Source organism: Pseudochaenichthys georgianus, unplaced genomic scaffold (assembly GCF_902827115.2).
Source record: "Pseudochaenichthys georgianus unplaced genomic scaffold, fPseGeo1.2 scaffold_482_arrow_ctg1, whole genome shotgun sequence".
Lineage (NCBI taxonomy): Eukaryota > Metazoa > Chordata > Actinopteri > Perciformes > Channichthyidae > Pseudochaenichthys > Pseudochaenichthys georgianus.
In genome coordinates this window covers 37913-55832 of record NW_027263046.1, presented here as the reverse complement: position 1 = coordinate 55832, position 17920 = coordinate 37913, and the positions used below count along the sequence as shown (strand labels likewise).

The 17920-nt window shown below is 42.8% G+C and overlaps 1 protein-coding gene across 2 annotated transcripts in view; it reads right to left on the bottom strand.

The window, feature by feature from the left end:
- Positions 1–8000, bottom strand: part of LOC139433467 (protein NLRC3-like) — a 30598-nt gene extending 22598 nt beyond the window's left edge. Inside the window, exons 1-2 of one of the 2 annotated variants that reach the window (XM_071202492.1) lie at positions 7879–8000; positions 4961–5196 (exon numbers count right to left, since the gene is read on the bottom strand). In XM_071202492.1, the coding sequence (XP_071058593.1) occupies positions 4961–5196; positions 7879–8000 (358 nt within the window). The remainder of the gene's footprint in view (positions 1–4960; positions 5197–7878) is intronic. The other variant, XM_071202493.1, reaches the window with a different exon arrangement.
- Between the last annotated feature and the right edge of the window lie 9920 nt (positions 8001–17920).

Below are 17920 nucleotides of genomic sequence, written 5' to 3'. Positions count from 1 at the left end.
TCTGAGCCAGTGGTAGCATGTAGACGTTAAAGAGAAGAGGCCCCAAGATGGAGCCTTGAGGTACCCCACATGTCATATTTGTCTACTCAGAAGTGTATTTACCTATAGAAACAACGTTTTTTCTGTCCTTTAAGTAGGATTCAAACCAATTTAGAACTGTTCCCAGTCCCACCCAGTTTTCTAGTTGATCTAGTTATATGTTGTGGTCAACAGTGTCAAACGCAGCACTGAGATCTAATACACACATGCATTTCCAAACATCTGGACTACCTATGTTGCAAATGTATTATCTTTTCAATTTACACACGGCATCTATTGCACGTCTGTCCGTCCTGGGAGAGGGATCCCTCCTCTGCTGCTCTCCCTGAGGTTTCTCCCATTTTCCCCTTTAAACTGGGTTTTCTTCGGAAGTTTTTCCTTGTACGATGTGAGGGTCTAAGGACAGAGGCTCTAAGGACAGAGGGTCTGAGGACAGAGGGTCTAAGGACAGAGGGTGTCGTATTGTCATACTGATATTCTGTACACACTGTGAAGACCACTGAGACAAATGTAACATTTGTGATATTGGGCTATATAAATAAACATTGATTGATTGATTGATAATAATACTAACACAGAAGTTCTGCCACTGTCATTGAAGACCTTTACAAGAGAAGTCTCAGTGCTGTGGTTTGGTCAAAAGCCTGATTGGAACACATAAAAACAGTTATTTAAACTAAAGAGGGACAGTTGAAGAGAGTCACAAAATAAAACAAGAAATGTAAAGCTGTGAATTAAGGTTATATCTCTCACAGGCTCCGCCCTCTACTGGACTCTATGGGTACTCCCCTCGATCCTATCATGCAAGCATTCATTCACTGAGATTTTCTAGATGTAGCCGGCCCCTGGGCGGGCCTACCTGAATAAGCGGCCGTGGCATGAGAGTTTTCTTTTATCTGGACGACCTCATAGTTATGGCCAGGTCCAGGGAACGGGCAATGTTTTATACAGCCCAATTGATTATACACCTAACCAAGTTGGGTTTTGCGATCAATTGGAAGAAAAGAGAAATAAAATTCAAGACTGCCTCAAGGACTTAAAAACGTGGATGACCTTAAACTTTTTGATGTTAAACACGACCAAAACTGAAGTTATTGTACTTGGCCCGAAGAATCTACGAAACTAATTATCTAAAGATATACTAACTATGGATGGCATTAATTTGGCCTCCAGTGAGACTGTAAGGAATCTTGGTGTTATATTTGATCAGGATTTATTTATTTTAGAGGTGGTGTTATCTCTGAGAGCCCTCCACATTCCGGGTCTGGAAAACAGGGGGGCCGACCTCATGTCGAGGGGCGGACCCCTGCCTGGCGAGTGGGGGCGCTTCACCCGGAGGTGGTGAAGCGGATCTGGGCCCGGTTCGGGACAGCAGAGGTGGATCTGTTCGCCAGCCGGCGCAACAGCCACTGCGCCCTGTGGTTCTCCATGGCTCTGAGCGACGACCCACCCTTGGGGGTGGACTCGTTTGCACACGAGCCATGGCCAAAGAAGCTGCTTCACGCCTTTCCACCGCTGCGTCTCATTCTCCCACTCCTGGAGTGAGTGAGGCGAGAACATCTGTCAATCATCCTGGTAGTCCCTGTTGGGGGCAGGCGTTTCAGGGTTTCGGCCGCTGATGTTTGCCTTTAAAATCGCCTCGAGCCCGGCACGCTCCAGAAGATAGTTAGGTAAGTTGTGGTAGGCAGGATCTGGGGAAGTTTGTTATTTCAAAGAGTCGATGTTTGTGTAGCCTCAGATATGTTGCCTGTTGTTGAGTGAGGTTATTTAAGTGTGAGTGTTGACAATTAGTTTGTGTGTTTAGTATGACCTCCCTTGTGTGGAGTGAGTCCTCTCATACTGGTTCTAAATTAGATGCCAGGTTGAAAGTGAGGTTAGCTCGTCTACAGTGGAAGAAGAAGGAGCGTGAGCGAGATTTTCAGCTCAGGAGGGAGCTGGAGATCAGAAAGTTGGATGCAGACACAGCTTTCAGGATGCGTCAGCAAGAGCTGAAGACAGGTTCAGTTGGTACCTCTTTGGGTACACAGCCATTGTCAGGTTCTGCTGCTGCTTTTGATGTTGGTAGCAACATTCAGCTGGTCCCTGTCTTTCGTGAGTCAGAAGTGGAGAACTTCTTTGGTGCATTTGAGCACATTGCTGCTGCTCTGCGCTGACCAGAAGACGTGTGGGCCATACTTGTACAGTGCAAGCTAGTCGGCAAGGCTCAGGAGGCTTGCTCTTCTCTTTCTGTCGAGGATAGTTTGGTGAAAGGTGCTGTTCTCAGGGCATATGAGCTTGTGCCTGAGGCCTACAGGCAGCGTTTCCACGGCCTGAAGAACATTTCTGGCCAGACTTATGTGGACTTTGCAAGGGAGAAGAACATCCTCTGTGACAGGTGGTGTAGAGCAGGCCTATTCAACTAGCGGCCCACGGGCCAAATCAGGCCCTTCAGAACTTTTTTCTGGCCCACAAGTGGTTGCCTGCAAATCGAAATGGCATATGTGTAATAGCATAAATAAAACTAATGTCTGATCACACTAAATCCGACGATGCGGCGAAAACGCTGGTTTTTCGATTCATTCGAAATATTTTTAATCCATTATTTTGCCTGCCCCGCTCTGCTCATTAAAAAAAAAAAAACCCGCACTGTGTCCGCACTTGTCATTGGCTCAGTCAAACTCACGTTACACACTAGGTTCGCGGGCCACAGAGAAAGTACTTTAGTTAACAACAGCTTCAAGATGTGTCTCTCCAAGCCCAAGAAACGTAAAGTTGATTTGGAAAATCGCCAATTCCAGAATGAATGGACTGACAAATATGTATTTACATTATTCAGCATACAAAAATCAAGTAACTGTATTCAGCTCGCGTTACATTTGAAAAACAAGTAATCTGATAACAGTTACTTTCGTAAACCTGAAGTGAATACATTTTGGATTACTTATTGGAATTATTGGTGGAAAGTTTCCTCACAAAATGTAATATTCATTACCGGCAGAACTGTGTGCACGGTGCTGCAGCATGTCTGTGAGCGAGAGAGAGAGATGCAGCAGCCTCATCCCAATACCCCTCCTCGACTCCTCTCTCCCCCTCCTCCGGGACTTGACCCGGAAATCGATCAAGACACTCCATTTTGAAGGACGTCCCAATAGCTGAAATGCACATGGAGGAGTCGAGGAGGGGTGAAGGAGGAGGGGTGAAGGAGGAGGGGTGTGGGAGGAGACGAAAGGGAGGATACACGCGAGCAGACTACGGAAGTGTTTTCACTACTTGCGTATAAAAGCCCCGCCCCCACCTTCACAGCTGGTCGATTTCAACTGAGGAAAACCGACATCTGGAAGATGAGTGGAAAAGCGTCACAAGTGCTATAAGTGCTCACAGCTCCGTGGGAATTATTATGTGCAATTCATTTCTTAAGGTTAAACTAACAATTTAAGTCATGTTTAATGATCTTGAACGTCAATAAAACATAGCTGTTAAGAAAGCTATTTCATAAATGGCTAGATCTTGATAAATAACAATTATTCGTATTGTTTTGTGTTAAGATATCCAGGAGTTAAATTATTTAAAATTCAAAGTCCTGAATGTGGGTTTGTGGTGAATGTGGACAGGACACACATTTTCAGAGTAAAGGCTTTCACATTACTATCATTATATTTTTATTTAAATGTAGGCTACATTTTACACCAAAATGGAACACAAAAGCAGGACCAACCATCATACATTGAATTCCTTGACTAACAAGAGAAAGATTCATTCATTTAAATAAATATTTAACAACAAATGGGCCGGTTCTAAGGGCCCTGACACACCAGGCAGTCACCAGAGAACTCGCAGACGCTGACGCTTGGTGCGGTTCATTTGGGTCGGTGTGAACACAGTCCGGAAGACATCCACGGACGGTTGTTTAGTTAATGAGTGAAGCAGGATTAAGTGTTGAACAGTGTTGTGTAAATTAAAAATGCTCCGTCGTCGGGGAAACGCCCTCCTTACTGCAGAACGTCTCTCATTGTGTTATAATGTTTTTTAACGGACGTTGTCTGATTATATAATCATATGCGCGGGCCGCTAGAGTCTGTTGATCTCCAGATGAACAGCAGCATGAGAATAACCTGCCGAAAGTGCCGATGCTCCATGGCGGAGGCTCCGGGAGAAATTGCCGGGATTTGCGTTTTTGTCTGACCAATGGTTGAACAGCATTTCCGAGCACATGACTTGTGTTTAAAGTTTATAGTCCGTTTGAGTTTTGCCGTGTGAACGCAAACCGAACCTTCTGAAAAATGAAACAACGTAACAAACTGTGGTCTGGTGCGCACCAGAGAAGCGGACAATTAGGTGTGAATGCACCCTGAAATTATATTGAAAGTTAGAAACGGAGATGGTTCGATAAAATGTGCAAGATAACGTTTATGTAGCATTTCTTTATTGTCGAAATGATGACATTTTATAACGGGATGAAATCAAAGTGAATGGCCTGCTGCTGCTGAAGGCATGGGGCAAGTGACTGGAAACAGTTTTAAAAGTTATTACATCGTTTCAGATAATAAATAATAATGATAATTCAGTATGCTTTCAAAGCACCCAAGGACACCTTACAATTCAAACATGTTCTAAGGAAAGGTTTAAGACAGTACAAAGAATGCAGTCCGGTTGATGTGTTTTATGGTGCAGATGAGAGAGCTGTCCAGAATGACACCAAGATGTCGTGTTTGAGTTCTTGACAAGCCATTCAAACAGTGAAATGCGTGTCTCCTGTGCACCAACACATACCCATCTGTTATGGAAAAAGAAAGTATTCCAAAAGTATTCTAAAAGTAATCTGAATACTTTCTTAAGACACGTAACTGTAACTGTATTCGGATTACTTTCAGAGCCAAGTATTCAGAATTCAGGAACTGATTACATTTACAAAGTAACCCTCACAACCCTGTCGGCCTCTTACCTCGTACAGAGCTGGTCTGACTGGCTGTCTGCAGGCCAGCTCTGGTGCTGCATCTTTCTCGACACTGGGGACAGCAGGGGTCTACTGATGGAGGTCTCTGCTCCCAGTATGAGGCGATGCACTGTCTGCAGAACCAGTGTCCACAGCTGGTAGAGACTGGATCCTTCAGGACGTCCTGACACAGAGCACAGCTGGACAGCTGCTCCTCCACAGGAACAGGACTCTTCCTCTTCCCTCTGTGGAGAGGAACACATCCTTTACAGCACTTTACATTAGAGGAGCTGATTCTCACCAAAGGTACAACAAGGGGGGAAATTCTAGTTTCATATTTAAAAAGGTCTATGTTCCCTGTCTCTGCTCGACACACACAGCTGTATTAACCTGGTGCACTATAGCATTACAAACACAATTCACATAGAAGCTGCTGTGAATTAATTACAATAAACATATGGAAAGGATGCTGAAATAACAACATGATAGTGATTTGTAAAAAGCCTGAGTTAATGCTTTGTAGTCTGTCTCCAACTTAACGAGCATAAACACATGTTAAATGTTTTCTGAACCGGTTTGATTAAAACTATGCTAACATTGTAGCTGCTCCCTCAACACTCAGAGTGACTTCATGAAGTCATAAGTACAGCAGTGACTATATTGCACATAGGGCTGCCCTCGACTTAAGATTTTTCTAGTCGACCAATAGTCGTCAATAAAGACGCTTAGTCGAATAACCGTCGCACGTTTATGATCAGAGTTGGGTGTAACGCGTTACAAAGTTACAAAGCTACTGTAATAATATTAGGCTAGTATACTTTTGTCGGTAACGGAGTAATGTAACGCGTTACTTTTATAATTCAGTAAGCACACTACAGTTAGCCTACTAACATAAAGACGTACTAGATTCTCCCTTTGACAGACAACAGGGATTTCCGCCGCAGGTTTATATTTACGTAACTTTTGTGTGACTTGCGCGTCCACATGCAGTGCATAAACATGGCCCATTATTTTGAGTTCGTCTGAAGAAAGGCCAGGAATGTGACGGTGAGGTGCAAACTGTGTCCAGGCCAGAAGCTTTTATCCACTGCTGCAAACACCACGTCAAACCTCAACAAGCACCTGCACCATGCAGCGGCTCGTCTGGTCTTCAACCTTCCTAAATTCTCCCACACCACGCCGCTCCCTCCGCTCCCTCCACTGGCTTCCAGTAACTGCTAGAATCCACTTCAAGACAATGGTGCTTGCGTACCGTGCTGCGAATGGATCTGGCCCTTCCTACATCCAGGACATGGTTAACCGTACACCCCAGCACGTGCTCTACGCTCTGCATCAGCCAGACGACTCGCTGCTCCCTCGCTGCGAGGGGGACCCAAGTTCCCATCAGCAGAAACACGTGGGTTTGCTATCCTGGCTCCAAGATGGTGGAATGAGCTCCCATTGAATCAGGACAGCAGAAAGCTCACACACCTTCCAGACTGAAAACTCATCTCTTTCGACTCCACTTCGAGCGATAGAACTATTGACAGAGCACTTATCTACTAACAAAGGACTGGCTCCTCTAAAGCCAGTTGAGTAGCACTTGAAATGTTTTTGCTCTATGAAGCCTGATGTACTTCATGATTCTGTTTTCTTCAAGGTTGTATTTTGTTGGTCGAACGCACTTATTGTAAGTCGCTTTGGATAAAAGCGTCAGCTAAATGCAATGTAATGTAATGCAGTCTGCGTGATCTGGGGAGTGGCGGCCCTGCGAGTAAAGTAACGAGTAAAGTAACGCGTTTATGTAGAGAGTAACGAATTCAAGTAATATATTACCTTTTTTTTTTTTAAAGTAATAAGAAATATGTAATATATTACCTTTTTTGAGTAACGACCCCATCTCTGTTTATGATATATTATATAAAACTATTTTTTTTTATAAATGGTTTCATTTTCAAAGGCTGATAAAGAGCGTTATTATAACAGCATGGTACGTTGTGCTTCACATAACATGTCAAATAAAACTGTAATAACCTTGAAATATAAATGTAGGCTACTAGAAAGCGCATGAGAGTCACAGCGCACGGACGCAGCGGTTTGAACAGCAGAATCTCCGGTAAGGATTCTTATTGTGTGTGTGTGTGTGTGTGTGTGTGTGTGTGTGTGTGTGTGTGTGTGTGTGTGTGTGTGTGTGTGTGTGTGTGTGTGTGTGTGTGTGTGTGTGTGTGCGTGTGCGTGTGCGTGTGTGTGTGTGTGTGTGTGTGTGTGTGTGTGTGTGTGTGTGTGTGTGTGTGTGTGTAGAAATGAAAGCTTTATAGTTTTCTGAGGTCAGAGTGATTATATATTATAGGTCTATACATGTTGATACTTGTTGCCTGACTCACTGCAGCTGTTTTCCTCCCAGTCTGAGAAAGTAACTCACGTTGCGGGGTAAGGAAGCTCTGTGTGTTGTTAAGAAGCCGGCATTCAGGAAGCTGTGCTCTGATGGCGCGGAAATGGAGGAGACTTGTTGCCTCGTAGTCTGCTCGTCACCTTGTGGGACTCGTCCTTTACGCTCAGAAAGATCCACACTTTAGATTCCCTGCCCGACCAAGTTAACTTAATGACAGGCTCCGCTCTGAATGAAGTCTGAGGGTTTCCGGCTGACGCATATAATTCTTTCTTTTTTGAACTAATCGACTAATGAAAAACTGCTCGATTAAGACTTAATTAGTCGACTAGTGATTAATCCACTATTTGGGGGCAGCCTTAATTGTTAGTGCCATAGACAGTCTCTGGTTTAAACAGGTATCTGCGAAGATTAGTCGACTAATCGCCTGAAATGACGAATATTGGAGCGACTACAATAATCTTTATTCGTGGGCAGCCCTACACCTGATATTAAAGAACAGTTTGATTAAGGTTATATAAAATCTGAATCCTCTTCAGTTCACAGCAGAAACTCTTACTTTGTGTCCGAGGGTCTAGGTTCATCACTGAAGTCTGGAGGTTCCTCTGTAGACCGGTCACTCTTCAGAGACAGAGAGGAGACTGGAGATGTATCCTCTTCCTCTTCTTTAAAATCACTCATCTTCTCCAGTCTGACAGAAAAACCAGTAACACTGGACTCACACACACACACACACACACACACACACACACACACACACACACACACACACACACACACACACACACACACACACACACACAATAAGAATCCTTACCGGAGATTCTGCTGTTCAAACCGCTGCGTCCGTGCGCTGTGACTCTCATGCGCTTTCTAGTAGCCTACATTTATATTTCAAGGTTATTACAGTTTTATTTGACATGTTATGTGAAGCACAACGTACCATGCTGTTATAATAACGCTCTTTATCAGCCTTTGAAACTGAAACCATTTTTTAAAAAAAATAGTTTTATATAATATATCATAAACAGAGATGGGGTCGTTACTCAAAAAAAGTAATATATTACATATTTCTTATTACTTTAAAAAAAAAAGGTAATATATTACTTGAATTCGTTACTCTCTACATAAACGCGTTACTTTACTCGTTACTTTACTCGTTACTTTACTCGCAGGGCCGCCCCTCCCCAGATCACGCAGACTGCATTACATTACATTGCATTTAGCTGAGGCTTTTATCCAAAGCGACGTACAATAAGTGCGTTCGACCAACAAAATACAACCTTGAAGAAAACAGAATCATAAAGTACATCAGGCTTCATAGAGCAAAAACATTTCAAGTGCTACTCAACTGGCTTTAGGTAAGCCAGTCCTTTATTAGTATATAAATGCTTTGTTAGTAGTTCTATCCTCGAAGTGGAGTCGAAAGAGATGAGTTTTCAGTCTGGAAGGTGTGTGAGCTTTCTGCTGTCCTGATTCAATGGGAGCTCGTTCCACCATCTTGGAGCCAGGATAGCAAACCCACGTGTTTCTGCTGATGGGAACTTGGGTCCCCCTCGCAGCGAGGGAGCAGCGAGTCGTTTGGTTGATGCAGAGCGGAGAGCACGTGCTGGGGTGTACGGTGTACGGACACACACACTTGTTTCAATCATATTATTATGAACTTGGTTAAAACACATTAAATGAGTCAGACTTCAGACAGGCCGCTCCCCTGTCACACTCTGAAGGCTCAAAAACCAAGAAATAATAACATTTGAAGAGTCCTCATAGAACTCTAGGAAATATATATATTTATGAACACATTATGTTCGGACATCCAGTATAACAGAGTAACTAATGTGTGAAAAAGCAGATCCTGGTGTTAACACTCACCCTGTTGTCCTCCTGCTCTGTCAAAGTGTAAAAGGGCGTCTGGCAGTCTGACGTCCGACTCTCACCTTAACGCCCTCACCTGTCTGCAGCTCCTCCCTTTGTTTCATTACCAGCTGAACAGGTCCATGTTTAACCCTTTATGGAACCTTCCCTGGTGTCAATAATGAGTTTAGTATCTATGGTGTCTAAATCTCTAAGGTACCCCAAACTCAAAATGCACAATAAAGGTTAACTCTAATTCTAGGTTTACAATGTTCAAAATAAAACTCTAAAGAAAGGTGTTTTTTAACCCGTCCCTACCTTCCTGTAGATCAACATCCACATATCATCCATAGAAGACGACATCCACATATCATCCATAGGAGACACAACATCCACATATCATCCATAGGAGGCGACATCCACATATCATCCATAGGAGACACAACATCCACATATCATCCATAGGAGACGACATCCACATATCATCCATAGGAGACACAACATCCACATATCATCCATAGAAGACGACATCCACATATCATCCATAGAAGACGACATCCACATATCATCCATAGGAGACACAACATCCACATATCATCCATAGGAGACGACATCCACATATCATCCATAGAAGACGACATCCACATATCATCCATAGCAGACACAACATCCACATATCATCCATAGGAGATGACATCCACATATCATCCATAGAAGACGACATCCACATATCATCCATAGCAGACACAACATCCACATATCATCCATAGAAGACGACATCCACATATCATCCATAGGAGATGACATCCACATATCATCCATAGCAGACACAACATCCACATATCATCCATAGGAGATGACATCCACATATCATCCATAGAAGACGACATCCACATATCATCCATAGGAGACGACATCCACATATCATCCATAGGAGACACAACATCCACATATCATCCATAGGAGACGACATCCACATATCATCCATAGAAGACGACATCCACATATCATCCATAGCAGACACAACATCCACATATCATCCATAGGAGATGACATCCACATATCATCCATAGAAGACGACATCCACATATCATCCATAGCAGACACAACATCCACATATCATCCATAGGAGACACAACATCCACATATCATCCATAGGAGGCGACATCCACATATCATCCATAGAAGACGACATCCACATATCATCCATAGCAGACACAACATCCACATATCATCCATAGGAGACACAACATCCACATATCATCCATAGGAGGCGACATCCACATATCATCCATAGGAGACACAACATCCACATATCATCCATAGGAGACGACATCCACATATCATCCATAGAAGACGACATCCACATATTATCCATAGCAGACACAACATCCACATATCATCCATAGGAGATGACATCCACATATCATCCATAGCAGGCACAACATCCACATATCATCCATAGGAGACGACATCCACATATCATCCATAGGAGACGACATCCACATATCATCCATAGCAGACACAACATCCACATATCATCCATAGGAGACGACATCCACATATCATTCATAGCAGACACAACATCCACATATCATCCATAGGAGACGACATCCACATATCATCCATAGGAGACAACATCCACATATCATCCATAGGAGATGACATCCACATATCATCCATAGGAGACAACATCCACATATCATCGATAGCAAACACAACATCCACATATCATCCATAGGAGACGACATCCACATATCATCCATAGGAGACACAACATCCACATATCATCCATAGGAGACGACATCCACATATCATCCATAGGAGACAACATCCACATATCATCCATAGGAGACACAACATCCACATATCATCCATAGGAGACGACATCCACATATCATCCATAGGAGACGACATTCACATATCATCCATAGGAGACAACATCCACATATCATCCATAGGAGACACAACATCCACATATCATCCATAGGAGACGACATCCACATATCATCCATAGGAGACGACATCCACATATCATCCATAGGAGACACAACATCCACATATCATCCATAGGAGACGACATCCACATATCATCCATAGGAGACGACATTCACATATCATCCATAGCAGACACAGCATTCACATAATCATCCATAGGAGACACAACATCCACATATCATCCATAGGAGACACAACATCCACATATCATCCATAGGAGACGACATCCACATATCATCCATAGGAGACGACATTCACATATCATCCATAGCAGACACTACATCCACATATCATCCATAGCAAACACAACATCCACATATCATCCATAGGAGACGACATTCACATATCATCCATAGCAAACACAACATCCACATATCATCCATAGGAGACGACATCCACATATCATCCATAGCAGACACTACATCCACATATCATCCATAGCAAACACAACATCCACATATCATCCATAGGAGACGACATTCACATATCATCCATAGGAGACAACATCCACATATCATCCATAGGAGACACAACATCCACATATCATCCATAGGAGACGACATCCACATATCATCCATAGGAGACGACATTCACATATCATCCATAGGAGACAACATCCACATATCATCCATAGGAGACACAACATCCACATATCATCCATAGGAGACGACATCCACATATCTTCCATAGGAGACGACATCCACATATCATCCATAGGAGACACAACATCCACATATCATCCATAGGAGACGACATCCACATATCATCCATAGGAGACGACATTCACATATCATCCATAGCAGACACAGCATTCACATAATCATCCATAGGAGACACAACATCCACATATCATCCATAGGAGACACAACATCCACATATCATCCATAGGAGACGACATCCACATATCATCCATAGGAGACGACATTCACATATCATCCATAGCAGACACTACATCCACATATCATCCATAGCAAACACAACATCCACATATCATCCATAGGAGACGACATTCACATATCATCCATAGCAAACACAACATCCACATATCATCCATAGGAGACGACATCCACATATCATCCATAGCAGACACTACATCCACATATCATCCATAGCAAACACAACATCCACATATCATCCATAGGAGACGACATTCACATATCATCCATAGGAGACAACATCCACATATCATCCATAGGAGACACAACATCCACATATCATCCATAGGAGACGACATCCACATATCATCCATAGGAGACGACATTCACATATCATCCATAGGAGACAACATCCACATATCATCCATAGGAGACACAACATCCACATATCATCCATAGGAGACGACATCCACATATCATCCATAGGAGACACAACATCCACATATCATCCATAGGAGACGACATTCACATATCATCCATAGCAGACACTACATCCACATATCATCCATAGCAAACACAACATCCACATATCATCCATAGGAGACGACATCCACATATCATCCATAGGAGACGACATTCACATATCATCCATAGCAGACACTACATCCACATATCATCCATAGCAAACACAACATCCACATATCATCCATAGGAGACGACATTCACATATCATCCATAGGAGACGACATCCACATATCATCCATAGGAGACGACATCCACATATCATCCATAGGAGACGACATCCACATATCATCCATAGGAGACGACATCCACATATCATCCATAGGAGACACAACATCCACATATCATCCATAGGAGACAACATCCACATATCATCCATAGCAGACACAACATCCACATATCATCCATAGGAGACGACATCCACATATCATCCATAGGAGATGACATCCACATATCATCCATAGGAGACGACATCCACATATCATCCATAGGAGACACAACATCCACATATCATCCATAGGAGACGACATCCACATATCATCCATAGCAGACACAACATCCACATATCATCCATAGAAGACGACATCCACATATCATCCATAGGAGATGACATCCACATATCATCCATAGGAGACGACATCCACATATCATCCATAGGAGACACAACATCCACATATCATCCATAGGAGACGACATCCACATATCATCCATAGGAGACGACATCCACATATCATCCATAGGAGACACAACATCCACATATCATCCATAGGAGATGACATCCACATATCATCCATAGGAGACGACATCCACATATCATCCATAGGAGACACAACATCCACATATCATCCATAGGAGACGACATCCACATATCATCCATAGGAGACACAACATCCACATATCATCCATAGGAGACACAACATCCACATATCATCCATAGGAGACGACATCCACATATCATCCATAGGAGACGACATTCACATATCATCCATAGCAGACACTACATCCACATATCATCCATAGCAAACACAACATCCACATATCATCCATAGGAGACGACATTCACATATCATCCATAGGAGACGACATCCACATATCATCCATAGGAGACGACATCCACATATCATCCATAGGAGACGACATCCACATATCATCCATAGGAGACACAACATCCACATATCATCCATAGGAGACGACATTCACATATCATCCATAGGAGACACAACATCCACATATCATCCATAGGAGACGACATCCACATATCATCCATAGGAGACACAACATCCACATATCATCCATAGGAGACGACATCCACATATCATCCATAGGAGACGACATCCACATATCATCCATAGGAGACACAACATCCACATATCATCCATAGGAGACGACATCCACATATCAAAACAATGCAATTATTCACGTGTGATCGTGATTGAATTAATCACTCAGGACTGAGTTCCCATGCAGAGGACCAAGGTTCGAATCCGGCCTGCGACCACGTAGTCCCCTCTATCTCCCCCTATCAACACTGTTATCTCCAATAAAGACTAATCTCGCCCAAAGAAAACCACCTCACATATTTATCTATAAATACAATAAGTATTGTTTTATTGCAGAGCATTTCATTTTACATCTTGAGCCAATATATTTATATTTGACTTGTATTTAGTTAACTCCTGCATATACTTTATTACAATATATCCTTTCTACTCTCTGTCTTCTTGCACTATTTGTATTGTTCTTTAAATGAGTGTTATTGTCTTATGTCTTATTACGTACCTGCAGCTCCAGGTGAGTGAGGGGCGAACGCAGCAGCAGGAAGACCACGATGTGATGTCTCTGAGGAAGACCTCTGGACAGGAGGGCGGGAAACACCGACTGACACGCAGAGAGGCAAACAGACGACTCATGCATGCATTTCATCACTGAGGAATATGATGAGTACTTTAAAGAGTCCTCTCCTGCTGATGTTCAGGTGGATATCAGTATGTAGTGTCTCTACTTTAAAGAGTCCTCTCCTGCTGATGCTCAGGTGTATATCAGTGTGTAGTGTCTCTACTTTAAAGAGTCCTCTCCTGCTGATGCTCAGGTGTATATCAGTATGTAGTGTCTCTACTTTAAAGAGTCCTCTCCTGCTGATGTTCAGGTGTAGATCAGTATGTAGTGTCTCTACTTTAAAGAGTCCTCTCCTGCTGATGTTCAGGTGTATATCAGTATGTAGTGTCTCTACTTTAAAGAGTCCTCTCCTGCTGGTGTTCAGGTGTATATCAATATGTAGTGTCTCTACTTTAAAGAGTCCTCTCCAGCTGATGTTCAGGTGTATATCAGTATGTAGTGTCTCTACTTTAAAGAGTCCTCTCCTGCTGCTGATGTTCAGGTGTCTATCAGTATGTAGTGTCTCTACTTTAAAGAGTCCTCTCCTGCTGATGTTCAGGTGTATATCAGTATGTAGTGTCTCTACTTTAAAGAGTCCTCTCCTGCTGGTGTTCAGGTGTATATCAGTATGTAGTGTCTCTACTTTAAAGAGTCCTCTCCTGCTGCTGGTGTTCAGGTGTATATCAGTATGTAGTGTCTCTACTTTAAAGAGTCCTCTCCTGCTGTTGTTCAGGTGTATATCAGTATGTAGTGTCTCTACTTTAAAGAGTCCTCTCCTGCTGATGTTCAGGTGTATATCAGTATGTAGTGTCTCTACTTTAAAGAGTCCTCTCCTGCTGCTGGTGTTCAGGTGTATATCAGTATGTAGTGTCTCTACTTTAAAGAGTCCTCTCCTGCTGTTGTTCAGGTGTATATCAGTATGTAGTGTCTCTACTTTAAAGAGTCCTCTCCTGCTGATGTTCAGGTGTATATCAGTATGTAGTGTCTCTACTTTAAAGAGTCCTCTCCTGCTGATGTTCAGGTGTATATCAGTATGTAGTGTCTCTACTTTAAAGAGTCCTCTCCTGCTGATGTTCAGGTGTATATCAGTATGTAGTGTCTCTACTTTAAAGAGTCAATCAAAGGAGTCCAATGGAGGCGTTTCAGGCGGGGGGGGGGGGGGGGGGGGGGGGGGGGGCACAGAAAGCAGAATAGGGCCTCTTTAAGTGTATTTAAGGTTTTACTCAAATTAAATGACTTTTATTTGAAGTGTGTTTCTTGCTGAGTGACGTGTCTGCTACCCACGTGGATGTAAAGCGGATGTGTTTTAAAGTACTTCTTGATACTGGTTCTCCCTGCTTAGCACAGGTAGTGTTGTTGTCATGGTGATTGTTGGCCCCTTTGTGCAGCCGGTGCCGGTGACATCTTGTGTTGCCGCTGATCCTTTTATCTGCTCAGCTGCTTAGAGAGGATTACCGCTTCCTGCAGAGTGGAGGAGGAGAGAGGAGACGAGGAAGCATCTCCTAAAGGAAAGAAGGCCAGCGTCAGAGAGCTCGCTCCACAGCTAAGGTTTGTGTCTCTATCTGCTTTCTGAAGGAGTGTCCTGTCTCACGGAGACGTCTCTGGCTGCGTGTGGCGGGAGAGTTCTCCTCCGAGTTGGATTAAAGTCTAAACCCTTAAATATAACACTCCTTAAAAAGACATTTTAGTGTCTGGGAAACCTCCTGAAATGCTTTTCTTTGGACCTTTATTTTAGCATTTAGTGTTAGATTAGTGTCGGTTTGCTTGCTTAATGTATTGTTGTATTCTAAATATGTATTTAAATATAAGAAAGTCCAATAAAATCGAAAATATATACAGTATATACTTGTCATGTAAAGAGCTTCCTTTCTCACGGAGACGTCTCTGGCTGTGTGTGGCGGGAGAGTTCTCCTCAGAGTCAGATTACAGTCTAAACCCTGAATATCAGCGAGCCTAGAGACTCCCAACAGGAACACGTGGAGGGTTTAGAACACCAAAGCAAAGGAAGTGAGTGTTCATGCATTAACTGTGCCATAGTTAAATGAACAATGTGTTAAAATACTTCTTAATAAAGGCGTCTTAACTTGCTGAATGTCGGGGAAACCTCCTGAAATGCTTTTATTTGGAGCTTTATTTTAGTATGTAGTGTTAGATTAGTGTTTGTTCACTTGGATAATGTATTGCTGTATTGTAAATATGTATTTAAAGGTAAGATTGATGTCTTTATAGATTGATGTCATGTGTCTTTATCTGCTTAGAGTGTCCTGTCTCACGGAGACGTCTCTGGCGGGAGAGTTCTCCTCAGAGGTAGATTACAGTCTAAAACTCAATTTCATCGCGGGCCACATTCGCATAAAGGTTGCACTCAAAGGGCCGGTTGTAACTATATAAATATGTAATATATATATAGAAGATATTGTATTATATTACATTATTGCCTCGGAATTGGATTATTATCGGATAGGATAATAACTTAGTAATTAACGACGTCTGAAAGCAGAAGTCCACGGCAAATAATTGCAAGTCTCTTCAGTGCGCATGTCACAAAACGAGATGCATTGTGGGACATGTAGTTTATGAACAACCTGCTTCTGTAAAGTGGCATGTAACCGTATAATACATGTATTATAGTCTTTGCAAGCTCTTGCGGGGCCGCATAAAATGAAGTCGCGGGCCGGATTTGGCCCCCGGGCCTTGAGTTTGAGACCCCTGGTCTAAAACCTTAATATCAGCGAGCCTAAAGACTCCGAACAGGAACACATGGAGGGTTTAGAATGCCAAAGGAAAGGAAGTGAGTGTTCGTGCATTAACTGTGCCATAGTTAAATGAACAATGTGTTAAAAGACTTCTTAATACAGGCTGAATGTCTGGGAAACCTCCTGAATGCATTTGGAGCTTTATTTTAGGTTAGATTAGTGTTTCTCAAACGGTTTCATACCAAGGACCTCTTAACCAATGAGATCACCGGACTCCCCGCACATCCAGGAACAACCGGCCCGCTCGCCACTCCAACAGTTTATAACACATCAGCCTCATAACGACAACCATTCTCTTTATCGTTCACGCGTTAAATCAACAATATGCAGATTCTACAAGCATGCTCTTTAGAATGCTCACAGGTTTTACACCTCTTGTGAAATGTAGACTACATTTATTACGGAGTTTATGTCCGAGCCAGCCGACTCACAGATCGTTTTACTGAGAGAAATGCCAAAGAACGCGTGTAGTACGACATTAACCTCTGCTGTTAAGTTCATTATTTACACTGTCCATTTATTTAGCATTGTGCACGCGCTCACTGACTGCGTGGCTCTGCTGCCCCCCGTCGCGAAACACTGAGCTAGATTAGTGCTGGTTCATCTGGTTAGTGTTGTCTCTGTATTGTTGTATTGTAAATATGTATATCAATATAAGAAAGTCCAATAAAACAGAAAATATTTATAATATTAACCTGAACATGAGCTGGATATGTAATAA